This window comes from Macaca nemestrina, chromosome 1 (assembly GCF_043159975.1).
Source record: "Macaca nemestrina isolate mMacNem1 chromosome 1, mMacNem.hap1, whole genome shotgun sequence".
Taxonomy (NCBI): domain Eukaryota; kingdom Metazoa; phylum Chordata; class Mammalia; order Primates; family Cercopithecidae; genus Macaca; species Macaca nemestrina.
The window spans coordinates 219,232,586-219,257,135 of NC_092125.1; the positions used below are offsets into that span (position 1 = coordinate 219,232,586).

The 24,550-nt window shown below is 44.1% G+C and overlaps 1 protein-coding gene across 21 annotated transcripts in view; it reads right to left on the reverse strand.

Annotated features, from left to right (window-relative positions):
* Positions 1 to 24,550, reverse strand: part of LOC105473211 (forkhead associated phosphopeptide binding domain 1) — a 156,228-nt gene that overhangs the window by 130,463 nt on the left and 1,215 nt on the right. For 20 of the 21 annotated variants that reach the window (XR_011625958.1, XR_011625957.1, XR_011625948.1 and 17 more), the window contains exons 2-3: positions 20,813 to 20,919; positions 2,133 to 2,339 (exon numbers count right to left, since the gene is read on the reverse strand). Coding sequence is in view for 10 of the 21 variants with exons in the window: in XM_071100339.1 (XP_070956440.1) it covers positions 2,133 to 2,339; positions 20,813 to 20,905 (300 nt within the window). In the remaining 11 variants the exon portion in view is untranslated. Of the gene's footprint in view, positions 1 to 2,132; positions 2,340 to 20,812; positions 20,920 to 22,795; positions 22,925 to 24,550 lie in introns of all 21 variants that reach the window. The other variant, XR_011625929.1, reaches the window with a different exon arrangement.

Consider the following 24,550-nt stretch of genomic DNA (forward strand, 5'->3'; position numbering starts at 1 on the left):
GAGGATGTGGAGAAATAGGAGCACTTTTACACTGTTGGTGGGATTGTAAACTAGTTCAACCATTGTGGAAGACAATGTGGCGATTCCTCAAGGATCTAGAACTAGAAATACCATTTGACCCAGCCATCCCATTACTGGGTATATACCCAAAGGATTATAAATCATGCCGCTATAAAGACACATGCACATGTATGTTTATTGTGGCACTATTCACAATAGCAAAGACTTGGAACCAAGCCAAATGTCCATCAATGATAGACTGGATTAAGAAAATGTGGCACATATACACCATGGAATACTATGCAGCCATAAAAAAGGATGAGTTCATGTCCTTTGTAGGGACATGAATGAAGCTGGAAACCATCATTCTGAGCAAACTATCACAAGGACAGAAAACCACACACCACATGTTCTCACTCATCAGTGGAAATTGAACAATGAAAACACTTGGACACTGGGTGGACTTGGACACCAGGGCCTGTTGTGGGGTAGGGGTAGGGGTAAGGACAGCATTAGGAGATATACCTAATGTAAATGATGAGTTAACGGGTGCAGCACACCAACATGGCACATGTATCCATATGTAACAAACCTGCACGTTGTGCACATGTACCCTAGAACTTAAATTATAATAATAAATTTTTTTAAATTGCACAAACCAACACAAAACGTCAAGTATCTCACAGGTTTCTTTCTAGGACGTGGTGATGGCAATGTTCTGAAAGTGACTTGTGATGACGGCTGCACCCCTCTGTAAATACACTAAAATGTGTTGAACTGTATGCTTAAAATGGGCGGGGTTTATGCTGCATAAATTATACTTCTATAAAGCTGTTGAAAACAAAGAATCAAACAAATGCTAAGTTCATGAGGAACCCTGTAGTGTGACGAGCGCACTCACTGCCTTGGTTGTGGTGATGGCTTCACAGGTATATCCACGTGCCCAAACCTAGCAAATGATGTGCTTTGGACATGCACAGTTTTATTGTATGTCAACTATACCTCAATAAAGCTGCATTTTAAAAAAAAGCAGCATAGTTATCCACATAAGAATGAATCCCTTATATTTTATTAAACAATGCCCCTTTTGATGGGCATTTAGGTTTAAAATGTTATGCCACTACAAATAATACTTCAATAAATATCTCTGTATGAAAAAAAAGAAATACAGATATTGTGCGTCCTCCTCCACCCCTACTGGCAAGTCACAAAATTAGAATTTCCCATGGAGGGGCCCTGGGAACCTGTAATTTTACTGAACAGTCCCCCTCAAATTCCTTTTTTTTTTTTTTTTTTGAGACGGAGTCTCACTCTGTCTCCCAGACTGGAGTGCAGTGACGCGATCTCGGCTCACTGCAAGCTCCGTCGCCTTCTGGGTTCACGCCATTCTCCTGCCTCAGCCTCCTGAGAAGCTGGGACTACAGGCGCCCGCCACCACGCCCGGCTAATTTTTTGTATTTTTAGTAGAGACGGGGTTTCACGGTGTTAGCCAGGATGGTCTCGATCTCCTGACCTCGTGATCCACCTGCCTCGGCCTCCCAAAGTGCTGGGATTACAGGCGTGAGCCACCGCGCCCGGCCCTCAAATTCTTATAATCAGACATGTTTAGGGTAACACTGGCTCGGACTTCACAGATTTGGCTTTTCAGGTGCTCACGTGTTGAGCGTCTACTTGGACACTGAGTTTCAGGCTCTACAGACATTCTCTCAATGCCTTGTGCCGTTAAGAAGGCAGAGACCTGGGCATATGAAGAAGTCTGGCCCAGGTCATAGAGCTAGGAAGGAGCAGAGCGCTGATCTGCCTAAAAATGAAATCCATCTCTGCATTTTCAAAAACGCACCTTGTTTTCTGCCTCCTCTCAGGAAGTTGCACATTTTTGGAAAACTCTGGTTCTATGTGAGCCAAGATGCAATTCCAAGAAATGCCCAGAAGAGGGTGCTAAGATTCTCTCCTTCCTGGGACCCGCCAGAATGACTCAGAACTCCACAGGGTCGACTCTGTCGCTACCGCCTGTGTGCAGCCTGGGATCACAGTGGCACCGCTGCGGTTGAGCGCCACCCTGCGGCTGCATCTGAGTGCCGGGCTGCACGAAGGTGACACGGCCCCTCTATCCCCCAGTGGCCCAGACTCACCGGAGGTGGGTTTTCAACGACCAGTTCATAGGTCAGCCCTGCAGACCCAAATCTCAGGATGTCTCCAGGGATGAGCTTCACAGCCACGTTCTGAATGTGGCACTCGTTGACAAACGTGCCGTTGCGGGAATTGAAGTCCTGGAGAACAAAGCTGCACTCCGCCTCGTTATATTCGATGAGTGCATGGTGGTTGTCGATGTCAGGAGACTGCAACGGAGAAGAAGGACAGTCGTAGCCATGAAAACAAAAATGACACGGCCCCTAATGTTTCGAGCTGAGTGCTTTACCTGTGTTGCTGCCGCCAGATCATCATGACAATCCTCATTTTAAAAGGAGGATGCTGAGGATCAGAGAGGTTAAGCGACGCGCAAGGCCACACAGCTAGTGCATGAAGGAGCTGGGATATGTGCTCTGTCTGACACCAGACCTGGGGACAGGTACCTAAGTTGTTGGGTGGGGAAATCAGGCAACACAAAGGCAAAGGGATCTTGGGAGAGTCTTATTGGGCAAATATGGGACCAGGGAATTGACCATTTTCTTTTCTTTTTGTTTTTATTATTATTTTTTAAATTTTACTAAAAGTGAAATGGTCAAGGAATTGGCCATTTTTTATTTCCCTAACTCCACTTGGGTACTTATGGTGGCACTCAGTACCAGGACAGGAGGCAGAAATGGCCCAAACAAGAAACAGAGAAAAGCACTAAAGAAGTCATTACCGTTACTTATACTCCCACCCCAACCAGCAGCAGTCATGGTTAACATTGAGGTTCACATCCTTCCACGTTTTTTTCTATACTTACGTTCTTTTAATTTTTTAAAAAACAAAACTAATCACACCTACATACATAGTTTATATATATTTATATATTTATACTATATAAAATATTATTATAATATAAAATATTATTAAAATATAAAATATTTATTTTACAAATATATATTATATAAAATTTATATTTATAATTTATATATTAATTATATTATTGTTTTATATATTTATAATGATATATAAAGGAATATTATAAATAGCTCTCTGCCCACAAATTTGATAACTTAGATGAAATGAACCAATTTCTTGAAAGACACAACCTACCCAAACTTATACAAAGAGGAATAGATGGTCTGGGCCCTTATCTATTAAAGAATTTGAATCAATAGTTAATAACCTTCTAAAACAGAAAGCACGAGGCCCAGATGGGTTCCCTGGTGAATTCTATCAAACATTTAGGAAGAAATGATACCAGCTCCCTACAATCTCTTCTAGAAAATAGAAGCAGGGGGAATACTTCCTAACTTATTCCGGGAGGTCAATATCACTCGAATACCCAATCGAGATATAGACATTACAAGGAAGAAAAACTACAAGCCAGTATCTCTCATATACATAGACGCAAAGTGTTCAACAAAATATTAGCGAATATAATCCAATACTGTATAAAAATAATTATACACCACAACCAAGTGGGATTTATTCCAGGTATCTGAGAACTGATTTGGCGTTTGAAAATCAATTAATGCAATCCATTGCATCAAGACGCTAAAGAAAAAAATAAACGGGGAGCTATCTTCTTTTATTTGTAATTACCAAGTGAAATATGATGTTTAAAATCTTTTCATATGCTTATTTGCCATCTGTATATCTTCTTTGGCAAAGTATCTGTTCAGATCTTTTGTCCATCTTTAATTTGAGCTGTTTTCTTAGTGTTGGGTTTTAAGACTCATTTATTTTGGATACATGTTTATAGCATCTTTATTCACAATTGCCAAAAACTGGAAGCAACCAAAATGTTCTTCAGAAGGTAAATGGATAAACAAACTGGTACATACATACAATGAAACATTCGTCAATGATAAAAAGAAATGAGCTCTCAAGCCACAAAAAGATACAGAGGAACTTTAAATGCATATTGCTTAGTGAACAAAGCTAATCTAAAAGGGCTACATATTATATGATTTCAACTACATGAAACTTTTAAAGAGATACAACTATAGAAAGATTTGTGGTCGCCAGGGTTCACGGGAAGGTGGGGGGCTGTGTTAAGCAGGTAGGGCACAGGGGAACTTGAGGGCAGTGCAACTATTCTGTATGATTCTGTATTGGTGAATACCTGACATTATGCCTATGTCAAAACCCATAGAACGTTATAATGTGAAGAATGAATCCTAATGTAAACTCTGGGCTTGAGTTAATAACATATGAATATTGATTCATCAATTGCAACAAATGTATCATGGTAAGGAAGATGTTAATAATAGGGGAAACCATGTGTGTATGTGTGAGTGTGGTGGGGGAGGGGTTGTTATGTATGGGAACTATCTGTACTATCTGCTCATCTTTCTATGAACCTGTAACTGCTAAAAAAAAAAAAAAAAAAGAAAAAGTCTAGGCCAGGCATGTTGGCTCATGCCTGAAATGCCAGCACTTTGCGGGGCCGAGACAGGAGGCTTGAACCCAGGAGTTCAAGATCAGCCTGGGCAACATAGGGAGACTCTATCTCTACAAAAATAAAAAAAAAATTAGCCAGCTGTGGTGGTGCACACCTGTGGTCTTTTTTTTTTTTTTTTTTTTTGAGACGGAGTCTCGCTGTGTCTCCCAGGCTGGAGTGCAGTGGCGTGATCTCGGCTCACTGCAATCTCCGCCTCCCGGGTTCACGCCATTCTCCCGCCTCAGCCTCCCAAGTAGCTGGAACTATAGGCGCCCGCCACCCCACCCAGCTAGTTTTTTGTATTTTTAGTAGAGACGGGGTTTCACCATGTTAGCCAGGATAGTCTCGATCTCCTGACCTCATGATCCACCCGCCTCGGCCTCCCAAAGTGCTGGGATTACAGGCTTGAGCCACCGCGCCCGGTCAACACCTGTGGTCTTAACTACTTGGGAGGCTGAGGTGGGAAGATTGCTTTGGCACAGGAAGTTGAGGCTGCAGTGAGTCATGATGGCAGCACTACACTCCAGCCTGGGCAACAGAGTGAGACCCGGTCTCAAAACAAACAAACAAAAAAATAAAGTTTATTAAATAAATGTGAAAACATATTAGCTCTTTGGGAAATACTACCCACATCATCTTCATCTCCATTCCTATTGACCACATTTCTTTGTGTTCTAAGAACTCTCTCTCTCTCTCTCTTTTTCTTTTTTTGGAGATGGAGTCTTGCTCTGTCACCCAGGCTAGAGTGCAGGGGCACGATCCTGCCTCACTGCAACCTCTGCCTCCCAGGTTCAAGCGATTCTCCTGCCTCAGCCTCCTGAGTAGCTGGGATTACAGGGGCGTGCCACCACACCCAGCTAATTTTGTATTTTTAGTAGAGACAGGGTTTCACTATGTTAGCCAGGCTGGTCTCAAACTCCGGACCTCAGGTGATCCGCCCACCTCAGCCTCCAAAAGTGCTGGGATTACAGGTGTGAGCCACTGCACCCAGCCTATGAACTCTCAATAACTCATCAAAGAGATAAATTATATGTGTTGCATTTTGTTCTTCTCTTCCCAAATCCCATTACTTTCAGCTCCTCAAAAGCTGTCAAGCTGTGATTAAGAAATCAAAGCCAGCAGGAAGTTTTGGATGATACCACAAAATGGGACAAGCCTCTGCCTCAGGTTAGGTCAAGGGAGAGTTTCTGAGGACTGCCTGATAATATCACTCCCTCCTGTATTTAGATAACTACAAAAAAACTGATGTTGGTAGAAAGCTCTGCTGCTAACATAGGTTGAATGTATAAGCTCCACGCTGCTGAGCTGTCTCATTATGAGATTAACTGCTGTTCTGTTTTTATTATTATTAGCAGCTAACATATTTTGAGAACTTCCTGTGAACTGGGCCTTACCAAAGCACTTTGTATTCATTCCCTCATTTAATCTGCAAAACAGCCCTTTACAGGGAGTTCTATCATCTCCATATTACAGCTGAAGAAGCTGAGACTCAAAAGGTGAAGTGAGAGACCAGCATTACCCTGTCACTAAAACCAAAGACATTAGAAGAAAACTATAGACCAATATCCCTAATGAATACTGATGCAAAAATCTTCAACAAACTATTAGCAAACAGAATTCAACAGCCTAAAAAGGATTATACACCATGACCAAGTGGGATTTATTCCTGGAATGCAGGGATGGTTCAACATGAAAATCAATCTGTGTAATAGAACACATTAACAGAATGAAAAGGAAAAACCAGATGACTATCTTGACTGATGGAGAAAAAGCACTTGGCAAAATTTAACACTCTTTCCATGACAGAAAAACTAAAAAAAAAAAAAACAAAAAACTAGGAATAGAAGAAAACTACATCAACATAATAAAGGCCATATATGAAAAGCCCACAGCTAACATAATTCTCCATGGTGAAAGACTAAGACTTTTCCTCTTAAGACCAGGAACAAGATAAAGATGCCCACCCTCACCACTTCTATTTGAAATAGTACTGGAAGTCCTAGCCAGAGCAGTTAGAAAAGAAAAAGAAGTGAAAGGCATTCAATATATTCCAAAAGTAAAATTACCTCTATTGTTGGACAACGTGATTTTTATATGTAGAAAGCCCTAAAATTACACACACACACACAAACACACACACATATAAATACAACACTGAATTCATAAATATTCATAATAATTTATTTATGAATATTTCATAATAAATAATTCATAAATGAATTCAGTGAAGTTGCAGGATACAAAATCAGCACACAAAAATCACTGGTATTTCTATACACTAATAATATGTGGGGAAAAGAAAGAGATCAGACTGTTATTGTGTCTATATAGAAAGAAGTAGACATAAGAGACTCCATTTTGTTCTGTATTTGAGATGCTGTTAATCTGTGACCCTACCCCCAACCCTGTCCTTGCAAGAGACATGCGCTGTGGTGACTCAAGGCTTAATGGATTTGGGGCTGTGCAGGGTGTGCTTTGTTAAACAAGTGCCTGAAGGCAGCATGCTTGTGAAGAGTCATCACCATTCTCTTAATCTTAAGTACCCAGGGACACATACACTGTCAAAGGTCGAAGGTCGCAGGGACCTCTGCCTAGGAAAGCTAGGTATTGTCCAAGGTTTCTCCTCATGAGATAGTCTGAAATATGGCCTCGTGGGAAGGGAAAGACCTGATTGTCCCCCAGCCTGACACCCGTGAAGGGTCTGTGCTGAGAAGGACTAGTATAAAAGGAAAGAAGGCCTCTTGGCAGTTGAGATAGAGAAAAGCATCTGTCTCCTGCCTGTCCCTGGGCAATGGAACATCTCCGTGTAAAACCCGATTGTATGTTCTCTTTATTGAGATGGGAGAAAACCTCCTTTGGGCTGAAAGTGGGACTTGCTAGCAATGCTGCTCTTTATGCACTAAAAAGGTTTATGGAGATGTTTGCATATGCATATCAAGGCACAGCACTTTTCCTTAAACGTATTCGTGTCACAGAGATCTTTATTCGTATGTCTTACTGCTGACCTTCTCCCTACTATGATCCTATTATCCTGCCACTTCCCTTTTTCCGAGATGGTAAAGATAATGATCAATAAATACTGAGGGAACTCAGAGACCGGTGCCGGCCCGGGTCCTCTGTATGCTGAGCACCAGTCCCCTGGGCCCACTTTTTCTTTCTCTATACTTTGTCTCTGTGTCTCATTTCTTTTCTCAAGTCTCTCGTTCCCCCTAACGAGAAATGCCCACAGGTGTGGAGGGGCAGGCCACCCCTTCAATAATGAACAAGCCAAAAAGTAAAATAAGAAAATTCCATTTACAAAAGCATCAAAAAGAATAAAATACTAGAAATAAACTTAACCAAGGAGGCAACAGACTTGTTCATTGACGACTACACAATGTTGCTGAAAGAAATTAAAGAAGACACAAATAAATGGAAAGACAACCCATGTTCATGAATTGGAAGACCTAATATTGTTTAGAACATCAATACTACCCAAGTAACCTACAGATTGAATGCAATCTTTATCAAAATCCCAATGGTGCTCTTTTTTTCCCAGAAATAGAGAATTTTATTCTAAACTATAATTATATGGATTCTCGAAGGAACCTTGCAGAGCCAAAACAATCTTGAAAAAGAACAACAGTTGGAAGTGTCATACTTCCTGGTTTCAAAAGTTATTAAAAAGAGAGAGTAATCAAAACAGTGTGGGCCTAGTATTTATGCCAGACACACACACAGGGAAACAGATTAGAAAGCCCCCAAATAAACCTTTGCGTATATGTTCAAATGATTTTCGACAAGGGTGTCAATACCATTCAGTGGTGGAAAGGACAGTCTTTTGAACAAATGATGCTGGGAAAATTGGATATCCACGTGTATTAGTAAAAGAATGAAACTAGGCCGGGCACAGTGGCTCACGCCTGTAATCCCAGCACTTTGGGAGGCCGAGGCGGGCAGATCACAAGGTCAGGAGATCGAGACTATCCTGGCTAACACAGTGAAACCCCATCTCTACTAAAAATACAAAAAATTAGCCGGGCGTGGTGGCAAGTGCCTGTAGTCCCAGCTACTTGGGAGCTGAGGGAGGAGAATGGCATGAACCCGGGAGGCGGAGCTTGCAGTGAGCAGAGATAGCGCCACTGCACTCCAGCCTGGACGACAGAGCAAGACTCTGTCTTAGAAAAAAAAAAAAAAAAGAATAAAGCTGGATCCTTAACTTACATCATAAACAAAAATTAGTTCAAAATGGATCAATGATCTAAACATAAGAGCTAACACTATAAAACCCTTAAAAGAAAACATAGAAGAAAAGCTTCAGGACAATAGATTTGACAATTATTTCTTGGCAATGACACCAAGAACGCAGGCAACAAAAGTAAACATAGATAAACTGGACGACATTAACATGAAAACTGTGTATCAAAGGATACACTCAACACAGTGAAAAGGCAACCTACAGAATGGAAGAAAATATTTACAAATCACATCTCTGAAAAGGGGTTAATATCCATGATATATAAAGAACCCCACAACTCAACAGTAACAAAACCAAAATAACCCTATTAAAAATGTGCAAATGGACTTTCTCCAAAGAAGATACACAAATGGCCAACAAGCATATGAAAAAAGAATGCTCAAGATCACAAATCATTAAGAAATGCAAACCAAAACCACAAGGAGACACCACTTTGCACCCATTAGGATGGCTACTATAAAAACACAGAAAATAAATGTTGGCGAGGATGTGGAGATATTAAACCCTCGTGCACTGTGGCTGGGAATGTAAAATAGTGCAGTCACTGTGGAAACGATATTGTGGTTCCTCAAAAATGTAATAATAGAATTACCATATGATCTGGCAATGCCACTTCCGGGTATATGTCCCAAAGAACTGAAAGTAGGGTCTCAAAGAGACCCTTGTACAGCCATGTTCCTGGCAGCATTATTCACAGTAGCCAAAAGGTGAAAGCAACCCAGGTGTCCAAGGACAGATAAAAGGATAAACAAAATGTGGTCCATGCAAACAATGGATGTTATTTAGCTTTTAAAAGAAAATGCCACAGCATGGATGAACCATGAGAACATATGCTAGTGAAATAAAGCAATCACAAAATACATATCGTGGCTGGGCAGGGTGGCTTACACCTGTAATCCCAGCACTTTGTGAGGCTGAGGTAGGAGGATTACTTGAGCCCAGGCGTTAGAGGCCAGTCTGGAAACATAGTGAGACCTCGTTTCCAGCTCTCCTACTTCCTAGTGGGGTGACCTTGAGCAAGTGATCTATTCCCCTGGGACCTCAGTTTCCTCATCTGTAAACAGGGATAATAACGGAATGGCCCTTATGGGTTTATGGTGAAGATTAAATGAAACAGTGTATATAAAAAACACTTAGAAGAATATTTTAGCTCAGTAGCAGGTGTTAAAATGCTTGTTATTATGCATAGAAGGATGGGCTCTGCACTTAGAAAGCCCTGAGTTCAAGTCCCACCTCTGCTGTGTTTCTGCTGTGCAACCTGGGACAAGTTTCTTTGCCTCTCTGAGGCTGCTTCCTATGCTGCAAAAATGAGTGTGATAAGCTCTACCTCAAAGGACTGACAAAAGATACTATTTGGCAAAATTTTCAGTGTGGTAGGATAACATTTTTGAAATTAACTGGGGTGTATGTGCGTGTGTGCTAAAAACACAGGGACCTGCTATGTTGCCCAGGCTGGAGTGCAGTAGTTATTTCCAGGCACCATCAAAGCATAATGCAGCCTTGAACCCCCGGGCTCTAGTGATCTTCCTGCCTCAGCCACCCCAGTGTCTGGGACAAGCACATGTTTGTATCGAATCTTATTTCTTTCTACCTTTTGGCCCTTGGCCATCCCGCGCCCCCACTGTGACCCCTGTCACTGTCTCAGGAAAGGGATGTAATGCAGAAACAGAACAAGCTGGGGTTTTCAAAGGAAGAAAGATGTGAGGAAACGGCCAGGGCTCTGGTAAGACAGTGAGTCTGGGAGCGGAGGGGAAGAGGAAGTTTGTCGGCTTCCCTCCTGTCAGTAGGAGCCTTGCCCAGCTTCTCTGGGAGTCTTGAGGAATGGGCAAGTCCCCGAGAAGATGCTGGTTCAGGGGGTATCTCTGAGAGCTCCTCAGAATCAGTGCAACCCTGAGAGAGGGAGGGGAGAGTTCTGAGAGCCCTGAGTAATGGAGTCTGTGACATTTCCCCCAGCGCATCGAGGGCTCGAAAGAACCTAGAGCTGAGACAGCAGTGCATGCCCACTTGCGAGGCACTCATAACAGAGCAGTGATTAGTCATTCTCGGGTTCACAACCCCGTTCCGGAAGTCCTCTTTTCCTGAAGCTCATTGTCCCTGCACAGTCCCAGACAGCCTGACCACGAATCCCAGCCCTCTCTGCCCTTCATACGTGACCTTGGGCAGGCTCCTTAGTCTGTCTGTGCCACAACTGCCTCATCTGTAAAATGGGGGAAGGGATAACCCTACGTTGCAGGGTTGCTGAAAGGATTAAACGAGTTAATACACACAAAAGTGCAAAGAACAGTGCCTGGCACAAAGTAAACCCACAGAAATGCGAATGATAGCATCATCCTCTTAGCTCATCCACCATCTTTCTCCACTGTCCCTGGCAGTGACCCTACTGATTCCTCTGAGAAGCTCTCAACATCCCACAGTATCGCTTCCCTCTCCATGGCCAGAGTCCAGGCAAGAGATGGTAATAACTGTGGTTGGCAGAATGGTCCCTCAAAGGTGTCCATGTCCTGATCCCTGGAACCCGTGAGTGTGCTGCTACCTTACGTGGCAGAGGGATGGTGAAGATATGATAACGATGACTAATCTTGAAACAGAGAGGTTAACCTGGATTATCCAGAGGGGGCTAATCCAACCACGTGAGCCCTTAAAAACAAAGAACTTTCTCTGGCTGGAGTTGGAGAGATGAGTCAGACGGGGAGGTCAGAGAAATCTGAAGCATGAGAAACACTGGGCCCATTGTTGCTGGTTTTGAAGATAAAGAGGCTATGAGCCATGTGGAATTGGGAGGCCTCTGAAGCTGAGGCTGGCCTCCAACCGACGGCCAGTGAGGACACGGAGGCCTCGGTTATATAGCAGCATCGAGCTAAATTCTTCCAACAAAGTGAGTGGGGCTAGAAGCAGACAATCCCCTGGAGCCTCCAACCAAGAGCCCAGGCAGCCAACACTTTGATTTTGGCCTTGAGTGACCTGGGGCAGAGGAACCAGCTGAGTCCACCCAGACTTCTGACCTCCGGAACTGTGAGATAATAAATATTCACTGTTATAAACATAAAAATGAATACAATAACCAAAATGTACTGCAGTATGGACCACCTGCCAGATACTGTCCTGAGCACTTCATGGTAATTCAGTCTTGTAACGCAGTTCCCCGCCACACACACACAGAAGTTGCAGCCGAGAATGGCTGGGTGACTTGCCTGGAACCCTACAACTCAGAGGGCAGAGCCAGGAGGCCTAGCACTGAGTTCATGCTCTTGACCACCCTGTTCTGGAGCCGCCCTGCTGTTCTTTGTCCACCCATTCTCCCTACGCTTGTCAGTGTTCTCTTCAAAAGAACAATTAATTTCTCTCCGGCTCAAAGCCTTTTGAGGAGGGGGTTCCATTTTCGCAGCAAGTTAAACATGAAACACTTAGCCTAGCTTAGGTGGCCTTTTTGCACGTGAGTGGCAGGGCCATCCAGCCCTCATCACGCCATGCCAAGTGCTTCACGCAACACCTCCAGATCTTTGTGTGCACTGTTTCTTACACCTGGCAGGCAGAGGGGGGCCCTTTCTCGCCTGCCATACCTGGTAAAACCAGGCTTTCTCTTGTAAGAGGCAGTTCCCGCTTGGTTGGCTCTGAGGAGCTGTCCCCAACACCGAGACAGGGTCCTCTATGCAGGCCCCAGCGCACATCTTCCCAGGAAAACACCTGCAGCCTGGGTCGACCTTTCCTCTTTACCCCAATCCCACACTAGAGGGCGCCACCTCAGTTTGTTGCATCAGTGAGGATCACAAGAAAAGTGATTTTCACTGTTCCGCTTATAATCCTTACCTAGCAGTTCAAACTGTGGAATTTCCCACTACCGATTATCTTAATTGACTCACAAGGAATTTCAGATATTTACATTTTTAGATGTTCCCTAAAGCCAAATTTACAACCAAACAATGAAGCATCTTTGTCTAGAAGCATTGCATCAGACAGCCCAAGTCTGAAACTCAGCCTCACCATCCCCGACTAGATGTGTGATTTGGGGCAAGTTATTTAACCTTTCGGAGCCCCATTTCCACATCTTTACATGAGGACAATAATGATAGCAGTAGTTCTTGCCTGACAGGGCTGTTTGAGGATGCAGCTCTGTAACACATACACAGCATACACATAGAACACATATAAAACCACACGAGATGCCTCATAAGTAGCCTATACATGGGGGTGTGGCTGTTTGTATTATCTGTGCTAGTCAAAAGAACCTTGAGCTGAGACAGTAATGTGTCTCAAAAGATTATGATCTTCTACCTCACACTCATTAGGATGGCTACCGTAAAAACAACAAACCCCAGAAAATACCAAGTGCTGGCGAGGATGTGGAGAGACTGGAGCCCTTATGCAGTGTTGCTGGGAAAGCAAAATTGCGCAGCCACTGTGGAAAGCGGTATGGCAGTTCCTCAAAACATTAAAAATAGAACTGTCATCTGATCCGGTGGTTCTGCTTCTCTTCTGGGTATGGACCTGAAAGAAGTGAAACCAGGGGCTTGAAGAGATATCTGGTGGTGGCTCACACCTATAATCCTAGCACTTTGGGAGGCCGAGGAGGGTGGATCACCTGAGGTCAGGAGTTCGAGAATAGCCTGGCCAGCATGGTGAAACCCTGTCTCTACTAAAAATACAAAAATTAACTGGGCATGGTGGTGCATGCCTGTAGTCCCAGCTGCTCAGGAGGCTGAGGTAGGAGAATCACTTGAACCCGGGTGGCAGAGATTGGCAGTGAGCTGAGATTGTGCCACTGCACTCCATCCTGGGCAACAGAGCGAGACTCCATTAAAATGAGAGAGAGAGAGAGAGAGAGAGAGAGAGAGAGAGAGAGAGAGAGAGATCTTTACAGTCATGTTTATAGCAGCATTATTCACATCAGCCAAAAGCTGGAGGCAACCCAAGGGTCCATTGACAGATGAATGGATCAACAAAATACAGTACAGATATGCAACAGCCACTATTCAGCCTTAAAAAGGAACTCTGACACATGCTGCGACAGAGGAACCTTAAGAACATTATGCCAAGTGAAATAAGCCAGTCGCAAAAGACACGTACCATATGATTCAACGTCTACGAGTAACCTGCAACAGGCAAATTCAGAGACAGACAGTACTTTCTGTCAGAAAGATGGTGGCTGCCAGGGCCTGGGGGGCTGGGAGGGAAGGAGAATGCTTCCTCAGTAGGAACAGAGTTTCAGTTTTGCAAGATGAAGAGAGCTCCTGCGGATGGATGCTGGTGGCAGAGCAACAATGTGAGGCCGGGTGCGGTGGCCTGCACCTGTAATCCCAGCACTTTGGGAGACTGAGGTAGGTGGATCACCTGTGGTAGGGAGTTCGAGACCAGCCTGGCCAACGTGGCAAAACCCCGTCTGTACTAGAAATACACAAATTAGCCAGGCGTGGTGGTGCATGCCTGTAATCCCAGCTACTCAGGAGGCTGAGGCACGAGAATCACTTAAATCTGGGAGGCAGAGGCCACAGTGAGCCAAGATTGTGCCACAGCACTCCAGCCCGGGTGACGGAGCGAGTGAGACTCTGTCCCACTCTGTCCCACCCACCCCCCCACCAAAAAAAAATGTGAATGCAATTAATGCCACTGAACTGTACACTTAAAATGGCGAAGATGTACATTTTACGTTATGTGTATTTAATAAAAAGAGAGATGATGATCTAGTCCTTTTCTTGGAACTTCTTCCTCTCGCAAGGCCTCCATGTGCTGAAGGGAAAGCAGGCCCATGCATTGCTGTGTTGGGAACTGACCAGTGATGTCAGGGGAGAGAAAAGTTCCCTGAGGACTGGCGAGATCAGACGAGGCACATCACAGAGCACAGAACGCCTGGTGGGGAGCCAGGGCTGAGTGTGTGAGCACAGCTGAGGCGGGACGGTGAATGGGCGCATCCTGATGAGACGGCGGGCAGCTGGACATCCCCCGGGCCTGCTTCTTTTGGTGGATTTCATCACAGGACTGGGGAGGGGGGAGCATCTTTATCCAGGTCCATGTCCACCTGTCACCTTTTAATTCACATGGGAAATGTGAATTAAAATGCCACGGATACCATGTTTCGCCTCTTAGATAAGCAGAAATTTGTCAGGTAGGTCACATGCTCCACTGGGGAGAGGAGGGGGTGCCCCCACTGCTGCTGGGGAACTGACCCTGTGAGCCTTCACTGGAGGGCAGTGTGGCGATGCCATCAGAGCTACAGCCATACATGCCCTTTGACATGGCACATGGGCTCGCGTGTCCGTGAAATGATGGGTAAAAGGTATTCAGTGCAGCATTGTTTAATAATAATAAAAAAGACTTTGAGGCAGGCTCTTATAGTTCTTACAGGCAGCCCAGAAATGGCAGGTGCAAAGGGATCCGACTCGTTGGGTTGGATGGTTCTGTTGCGTTTGTTAGATCACTCCTGTGCCCCGACCCTCTGATCCCATATGAGAAGGGGCTGACGTGCCATAGAGAACATTTCCCCTAGAGAGAAAGGAGTCAATTAGCAAGATGCTATCCACAAACGCAGAGGAGCAGGCATGAGCATTTCACCTGCATCCCCCTGCAGTTTCTGTCCTTTGCTTTTCTCCATGATCTTCATCCTCCTAGCCACAGCACTGCATTGACTCGGGCTGCCCTGCAAGTCAATTGTAAAGGGAATCCTGAAACCTCCTCGGTGCAGGGCAGGGCAGGGCGAGGTCCTAAGGAGAAGATCAGCTCTCCACTCTTCTTCTTTTTTTTTGAGACACAGTCTCACTCTGTCGCCCAGGCTGGAGTGCAGTGGCACAATCTCAGCTCACTGCAATCTCCCAGGTTCAAGCAATTCTCCTGCCTCAGCCTCCCAAGTAGCTGGGATTATAGGCGTGTACCACCACACACGGCTAATTTTTGTATTTTTAGTAGAGGTGGGGTTTCACCATGATGGCCAGGCTGGTCTCGAACTCCTGACCTCAAGTGATCTGCCCGCCTCAGCCTCCCGAAGTGCTGGAATTATAGGCCTGAGCCACCGTGCCTAGCCAGCTTTCCATTCTTTAACCTTTGCTTCTCTTTTCCTCAAAACAAAGTATATTGAAATAGTACACACACACACACACACACACACACACACACACACACACACACACACAAAGAGTGAACAGGAGCTCCCCTGGCATCAGAAGAGGAGAAGCTGGAGTCCCTGGAGATGGAGCAGTGAGAGGGAGGGCAGCATTAAGGCAGGGCTCTCAAGGTTCGGTCCTGGAAGCATCTCCGTGGGGACCCTCACCAGAACCTGCAGAGCAGAGAAATGGACAGATTCCCAACCTCGCCTAACCCCACTGCGTCAGAAAGCCTTGGGATTCATGTTTAACAATCACACTCATGCACATGAAAAACCCAGCAACCATTGGCTTGTGACATTGCTGCATTCTGGAAGAATTAAGTCCCTTTCTTATCAGTGTTCAAGTAACAGCCACATCCAACTATAAACATTCAGTTCAAAAACCACATCAAATTATACAGATTATAACCAGAAGGTTTGGCTCTGAAATGAGCAAGGCTGGTGGCCGAGGTACTCCATAACTGTCCAATGCAGGCAGGGGTGGGGGTAGATTCTGAAAGGAGCTCCTGATTTCTGCACAAGGCAGCCAGGGAGCCCATTTCAATAGGCAGGTCTTCCACTTGCTGAAAATTCGTCAGTGGCATCTTCCCATTGTTTTTCAGATAAAGACCAACATTCTTACGGTGGCAGGAAGGAGTCCTGCCTGCCTTTAGCTCTCCCCCTTCCCACTCTGACCTCCACATACTGGTTTTCTTTCAGTTCATCAGGCTCGCCATATGCTCTCCCACCCCAGGGCCTTTGCACACACTGTTCCCTCTCCCTTTGTCTAGTTAAGGCCTTCTCATGCTCCATATTCCTTTCCTTTAGAGCCCTGACATAAGCTTGAAACCATCCAGGCTCTGCAGATCCTCTGACCTGTGTGTCTCTCCTAGCAGCTTCCTGATTGCAGGACCATGTGAGTATCCCCAGGCTTACCTCTGTGCTGGGGCTCCAGGCAAAGTCTGTGGAATGAATGAGTGATGAGAACGGCAAAAACCAGGCTGGCTAAAACAGGCTTCCTATAGCCATTAGGAAACCAAACTCCTTTCATGATACAGAAAAAAAAGTCTGGAGGGCAAAACTCTACAAATATCAATGTTGACTGTCCCTGAGTCATATGATTACAAGTGATTTTTATTTTCTTCTTTACAGTTTGCTTTCTCCCAAATTTTTAAAAAAACAATAGGTACATAATTACCTTCCGTTATCAGAATATGTGAACAATGTCAGATTATGATATCAATAAGCAAAAAAAAAGTCAGCTTTGCAAATGAATACATTAATAAATCTTTAGAAGCATAGCTCCCTATTCTTTAGGATTTATCCAAGTAAATAAAACGATCTTCTCTCTTTGTTAGGTGTAAATGCTGGGTAATTTCACAGCTGATTTTTTTTTTTTTTTAGGATTCCTGAACTTTAGTTAGTGGAATGACTTCTAACAGCACAAATAAGACAAATGATAAATTGACTGTTGAATTATTACTCAGGGTGGCTTATAGCTGATCAAGCATGATTCTTGGGTTAATCAGAAAGGCCCAGTGAAGGCAGAAGAGGGGCAATTTTCACCTTGTCTTATAAAATATTTTCTGAAAAATATGGACACACCTGTAGGTTTCAGTTCTTCAAAACAGACCTGTGTCCCCCACATCCCTTCTTAAAGCAAATCTCCTCTCCCAAATCGATTTAAGCTTTTGGAAGAGGATTTGTCTAAGAGAAGATATAAAAGCCCATTAAAAGTCTATTCACAAAGCATTTGGCAACTCATGTATCATCTGTTCTCTCGGGAGTCAGTGCAAGCTCATGCTTCTGGAAATGCAACTGATTCCTTCATAAATCAATGGAACTGTTGCTGACAGTGGTGACTTACTTTTTAAACTAAGGCCAAGGAGCAGTAAGCAGTCAATTATTTTTATACAATCAATGCTACTCAATTTGTGTCTATATATATAATAATTGTCCTCATCAGTTCCCATTTCCAAATAGCTTGTTAGTATCAGTGGATAACCCGCCTTAACCCCGTGAACAAAAATTCTCTGTCTCCACTTTACACGACCATAATAATGATTGTGGTGTCATCTACTTTGTACCATATGCCAGGTACTTTATATGCATTTTCTCATTTAATCCCTACAGCCCTGTGAAATAAGTGGTTTATAGATGGAGAAAATGAGCTCAGCATGATTAAGTAGTTTGCTTGAAGTCACACAGCCAGAAAACGGTCTAAGAGATTCAAATCCAGGTCTACCTCCAAAGCCTGTGCTTTTAAAAATTACTACAGTTTTCTAATATCATAGTCCAGTTCAAAACAGGGATCACTGTCTCTTCCTTGGCCACCCAGAAAGTAAAACTACCTTAAATTTATCCCTTGTTACGATACAGAAGAAACTACAATTCTTTTTATTTGATTTTTCCACTTTGTACACTGAACAGTTTTCTGTGTCCTTGTAGAGAGACCATGTCACAGATGAGAATCTCAAGGGAAGGTATGTTGAGTTATTTTAAAATCGATTGTGTTTATAACTCTTAGAAAACTAGAAATGCAGGGGGAATGTTCTCCCTTTGATAAAGAACACCTATTAAAAAAAAAAACCCTACAGCTAATATAATATTTAATGATGAAAGACTGAATGCTTTTCCCTTAAAATCAGGAACAAGGCAAATATAAAGATTTATACTGCTCTCACCACTCTTATGCAACAGAGTACTGGAAGTCTCAGCCAATGCAATATCTCAAGAAAATAAAATTAAAAGTGTACAGATCAAAAAGGTAAAAATAAAACTGTTTTAATTTGCAGATGACATGGTAACATCCTAAGCAGGCAACAAAAAACTTTCAGAGGCCGGGCGCAGTGGCTCAAGCCTGTAATCCCAGCACTTTGGGAGGCCGAGACGGGCGGATCACGAGGTCGGGAGATCGAGACCATCCTGGCTAACGTGGTGAAACCCCGTCTCTACTAAAAAATACAAAAAACTAGCCGGGCGAGGTGGCGGGCGCCTGTAGTCCCAGCTACTGGGGAGGCTGAGGCAGGAGAATGGCATAAACCCGGGAGGCGGAGCTTGCAGTGAGCTGAGATCCGGCTACTGCACTCCAGCCTGGGCGGCAGAGCGAGACTCCGTCTCCAAAAACAAAAAAAAAACCAAAAAAAAAAAACTTCCAGAAAGTTCAGTTAAGGTTGCAAGATACCATATAAGCATACAAAAATCAATTATGTTTCTATACACTGGCAATGAATAGGTGGCCACTGAAATTTAAAGTATAATACCATTTACCATCACAAACAAAAAAGGAGAAATTAAGTACTTAAGTATAAATCCAGCAAAACATGTACAGGATTTGTATGCTGAAAGCTACAAAGTATTCATGAAAGAAATCAAAGAAGACCTAAATCAATGCAGAAACATACCATGTTCATGGATTGAAAAACCACATAGTAAATATATAAATTCTTTCCACATCGATGTATAGATTTAAACACAATTTCTATCAAAATCTCAGCAGGACATTTCATAGATACAGACTTATTCTAAAATTTATATGGAAAGGAAAAGGAAGCAAAAGAGGTAAGACAATTTTTTGATTGCTATACACAAATCTATTAATACACATGTGATCTATAAAATGATACAAAACTACACACATTGTCCTTCTCTCTCTCTCTCTCCGACACACATACACACACATACACACACACACACACAGAGCATTTACGTCAATTTCCTGGTTTTGATATTGTTATAGTCACACATAGTATGTAGCCATTGGAGGAAACTGGGTGAAAGGTAGGTGTGATCTCTACCTACTATTTTTGGAACTTCTTGTGAATCTCTAATTTCAAAATGAAGGGTTAAAAAATAGTGAGGTCTGAAAGACATCTGCTTTTCACAGTTACAAAGAGATTCCACGGCATTTCTCTTTCCACTTCAATATTTTAACCCCCTTCCATATTTAAACAGGCTCAAAGCCACTGTTTTTATTATTATTCTCCTTCTTTCAACTTCCTTGGTTGCAGTTAGCTGAGGCTTTGGACCAAACCACAGCTAATTCAGAGAATGAAATGAAAGAATGCCCAGGCTAAGCCTGGGGCTTGGAGCTCCATGGCCTTCCTGGCCTCTGAGAGGCCCACAGCAGTCCCACACGGGGTCTTGAAAGGGAGAGAGGCCTAGCCCAGAGCAGGCAAAGGCCAAAGCACCTTCTGAAACACACCTCAGGCCGCTGGGGACATGACCACAGGTGTGAGGTAGGAGGTGGCACTGGACTCCAGAGGTGGGGCTCAGACACTGGACCAGATTGAGGACTAGCTACAACAGGGCCAAGGTGAAAGCAACTTTCAGTCGGACCTGCCCACCAAAGTGCCATGTCAATGTACTGTTGCCATGGCAACACCCAAGAGTTATCTCCCCTTTCCATGGCATCCAATGATCCCAAAGTTATTATCCCTTCCCTGCATAAACCGGCCCTTAATCTGCATGCAGTTAAAAGTGAGTATAAATATGACTGCAAAACTGCCCTGAGCTGCTGCTCTCTGTCCACAGGGCAGCCCGGCTCTGTAGGAGCAGCCACACAGCTGTAACACTGCTGCTTCCATAAGTCTGTTTCCTTCTACTCCTGGCTTGCCCTTGAATTCTTTCCTGCACAAAGCCAAGATTCCTCTCGGGATAAGCCCTACTTTGGGCTCATCTGCTCTGCATCGGGCGGGACAGCGACAGATGTGCTCAGCAAAGGATGGGGCACATCCCGCTCTGCACAGCACTCAGCTTCACTCCTTATGCCAGCGAAATGGGATACCTGTGGCAACTGGCTATTGGTAGCACAGCAAGGAAAGGTATGGCTGCTTGCCCAAGGTTGTGGTGTACAAGAGACTGGAGGCCACATAACACTAAGGACTGTTGAAGGGGGAAGGAAGGGGTCAGGGAGGGGACAGGAACAGGTGGGAAGACTTCTTACCTGTAAAACAAGGTCTGAATCTTCATGCCTTCCAATTGTGGTACTTTTATTTAGGACAAAAAAGCCTTCTGCGCTCTTTAGATAGGCTTTCATCCTCTCTGTTTTCCCTACATAAGGTTTTCAGAAAGAATTTTGTTAGAAAATGCAGTCCTCTAATTATTCAACATCATACTTAGAATGAGGCCGGGCGCGGTGGCTCAAGCCTGTAATCCCAGCACTTTGGGAGGCCGAGATGGGCGGATCACGAGGTCAGGAGATCGAGACCATCCTGGCTAACACGGTGAAACCCTGTCTCTACTAAAAAGTACAAAAAACTAGCTGGGCGAGGTGGCAGGCGCCTGTAGTCCCAGCTACTCGGGAGGCTGAGGCAGGAGAATGGCGTAAACCCGGGAGGCGGAGCTTGCAGTGAGCTGAGATCCGGCCACTGTACTCCAGCCTGGGCGACACAGCGAGACTCCGTCTCAAAAAAAAAAAAAAAGAAAAGCCTGGTTCTAATAATCAAACAGAGGGCATTTCTTAAGTAACTCAGGACACAAGCAAACAAAAGCTAAAACAACCTGACAACAAATCTGAGTTCCACTGATGATTGCTCTCTACCTCCCATCAAGCTTAGTATGAGCTTAGTGATCTGACATACCAAGTATTCAGGTTCTGTGTTCCTAATCCAACCCTTACTAGCTCTGTGACCTTGGGTGAGTTACTTATTCTCTGTGACTCAGTTTCCTCATCTATAAAATGGGTGGGTTTTTTGTTTGTTTGTTTGTTTGTTTGTTTTTCTGAGACAGGGGCTCACTTTGTCATCCTGGCTGCAGGGCAGTGAGCAATCTTGGCTCATCAAAGTCTCGATCTCCTGGCCTCAAGCAATCCTCCTGCCTCAGCCTCTCAAGTAGCTGGGATGACAGGTGTGCACCACCACACCTGGCTAATTTTTTGTAGAGACGGCGTATTGCCAGGTTGCCCAGGCTAGTCTCAAACTCTTGAGCTCAAGCAATCCTCCCACCTTGGCCTCCCAAAGTGCTGGGATTACAGACGTGAGCCACCACACCCATCCTAAAATGGGTTTTGTGAGGATTCAATGAGCTAATACACGTGTGGTATCTAGAATGGTGCCTGGCACACACCGAACACTCATTTGTACTACTCTTATTAGTGTTGTCAACCTGGGCTCCTCAAACTCTGATCCAAGGAACGCTAAACTTCTATAGAGCTTATTTGATTCGTTCATTCATATTTAGAGATGAAGTCCTGCTCTTTGGCCAGGCTGAGTGCGGTGGCACAATCACAGCTCACTGCAGCCTTGAACTCTCGGGCTCAAATGATCCTCCTGCCTCAGCCTCCAGAGTAGCTAGGAACACAGGCACACCACCATGTCTGCTTTTAGAGTTTCTTAAAGAGTTATCATCGGAGAGGCAGGCATTAGATGACGTTTTCCTTTTTAAATCGCTGCATTTCTTCATTATTTACTTAGGGGAAAAAAGATTACTTCTAAAGGCAAAATATCAAGCTTATAGCTCAGCCATGTAATCAGGACCCTGCACAGTATTCCCCCCAGCATTTTACTATAAAAATGTCAACCACACAGAGAGGCTGAAAAAAGCAGATAGCGAGCTCCTATGTACCCACCACTAGATTCTACCATCGGCATTTTGCCATATGTGCTTTATCACATATCTTTCCATCTATCCGTGTGTCCATCCATTTTATATTGTGGTGCATTTTGAAATAAGTTCTATACACATCTTTTAAGATAAACACTTCGGTGACTTCAGAAAGTTCTAAAATGTTGATAGTAATTCATCTCGATCCTTGAATCTCATTTGAGATTATGTCTAAAGACGCAGGGTGAAAAAAAAAAAAAAGATGCAGGGTGATACCCTCCACCTCAATGCCTTGTCAAAGAACAACAGTCTCTCTCTTTTCCTTTCAATAGAAAAGTTAGTGAAATGCCAAATTATTGGACTATGGATAAAAACAAAACTCAACTAGTTGTGGTGGTACGGACTCTCAGGGCTGGCTCTGCTTTTCATCATCATCTCTGTCATCATTTATGGAGTCCTTAATAAGTGCCAGGCACTTTTCCTTGAATATACTCTTTTCATCCTCAGAGAAACCCTGCAAGGTAGGTGTCATTATTGTCCCTACTTTACAGACAAGGAGACTGAGATGCAGAGAGGTTAAGGGACCCTAGCATTCGGGCAGGGAGACAGCCATTGCATGTCACCACTATATAATCCTCAGGCAGCTCAACTTTTCACACCTCCATCGCTGCTGTGGGGGGAGGGGATGGGATGGAGGAGCAGGGAGAGTGACTGAGTAGGGGGAGGGAGAGGTGTCACTTGGGACACTGAGGTTGTCACTGTTTTGTTGACACTTGGGACATGAAATAACAGATAGCCCTTAACACCAGAATTCTATCCTCTGCAAAAAAGAAAAGACCCTTGGGGGTAAGAGAAATAAAACAAACCAGATAGTTTGTAAATTCTGAAGCCTATGAGAAATCCTCAGAAATATTGATACTTTCATATAATGAGAATTTTATTTTTAAGTCTGCTGTCTTTAATAGGGATAAAAAGACATTTCTTTTTCCAAAAGAACCATGCCCTGTTGCCCTCAAATTGCCTGAGCTATTAATCTTCAATCATAGAGGACTACATTATCAAGCACCACATTCAAAACTAAAGTAAAACTAATCTAAAGTCAACTTTCGAGAAATGTCTCTTTTGTGGGAAAGCCACAGGAAATGCCTCCAGAGTAAAACCCCAAATCTGAATGACTGGCTTTTTTTTTTTTTTAGCTTTTCCCCCAGATGTTTCCACAGTTGGTGCCTTGTGGTAGCTACCTGACCACCCCAGCTAAAGGCGTCATCAGTCACTTCGTTGTCTAGCTAGCACGTGTCACGCTGTGGCTCCTTCCTTGAGCTTATCATTCTCTGTCATTTTTTTGTTCTTAGCTACATGTTTACTGTTTCCCTTTCACTGAGATATGTCCCAAGAGAGCCTGAACTGTTGTCTAGCTAGCACGTGTCACGCTGTGGCTCCTTCCTTGAGCTTATCATTCTCTGTCATTTTTTTGTTCTTAGCTACATGTTTACTGTTTCCCTTTCACTGAGATATGTCCCAAGAGAGCCTGAACTGTGTTGTTTTAAACTCAATTACCCACGGGTTTCCTGTGTTTGTACCCATCTTCAGAGCAAAGATACTGACAGATTTTGTTCCTGACAATCTTTCCAAGGACATCTGCAGGGCAAATATCCTGAGAGGATAGGGATAGTGTCCCCAACCAGGGCAGAGTGCAGACTTTTTATGATAAAAATGTCATCTCCGGCCAGGCACGGTGGTTCACGACTGTAATCCCAGCACTTTGGGAGGCCCAGGCGGACGGATCACCTGAGGTCAGGAGTTTGAGACCAGCCTGGCCAACATGGTGAAACCCTGTCTCTACTAAAAATGCAAAAAAATTAGCCAGGCATGGTGGCATGCACCTGTAGTTCCACCTACTTGGAAGTCTGCGGCAGGACAATCACTCGAACCCAGGCAGCAGAGGTTGCAGTGAGCTGAGACTGTGCCACTGCACTCTAGCTTGGGCGACAGAGCAAGACTCCATCTCAATTAAAAAAAAAAAATGTCATCTCCTTCCAGGGCAAAGGTTGGGCACTGGCTAGCAGTCCCTTTTAAAAGACTGGAGTTTCCTGAGCTTGGGGTTCCTTAGCTGGGACACAGACTCGCAGTGTGTACAGCA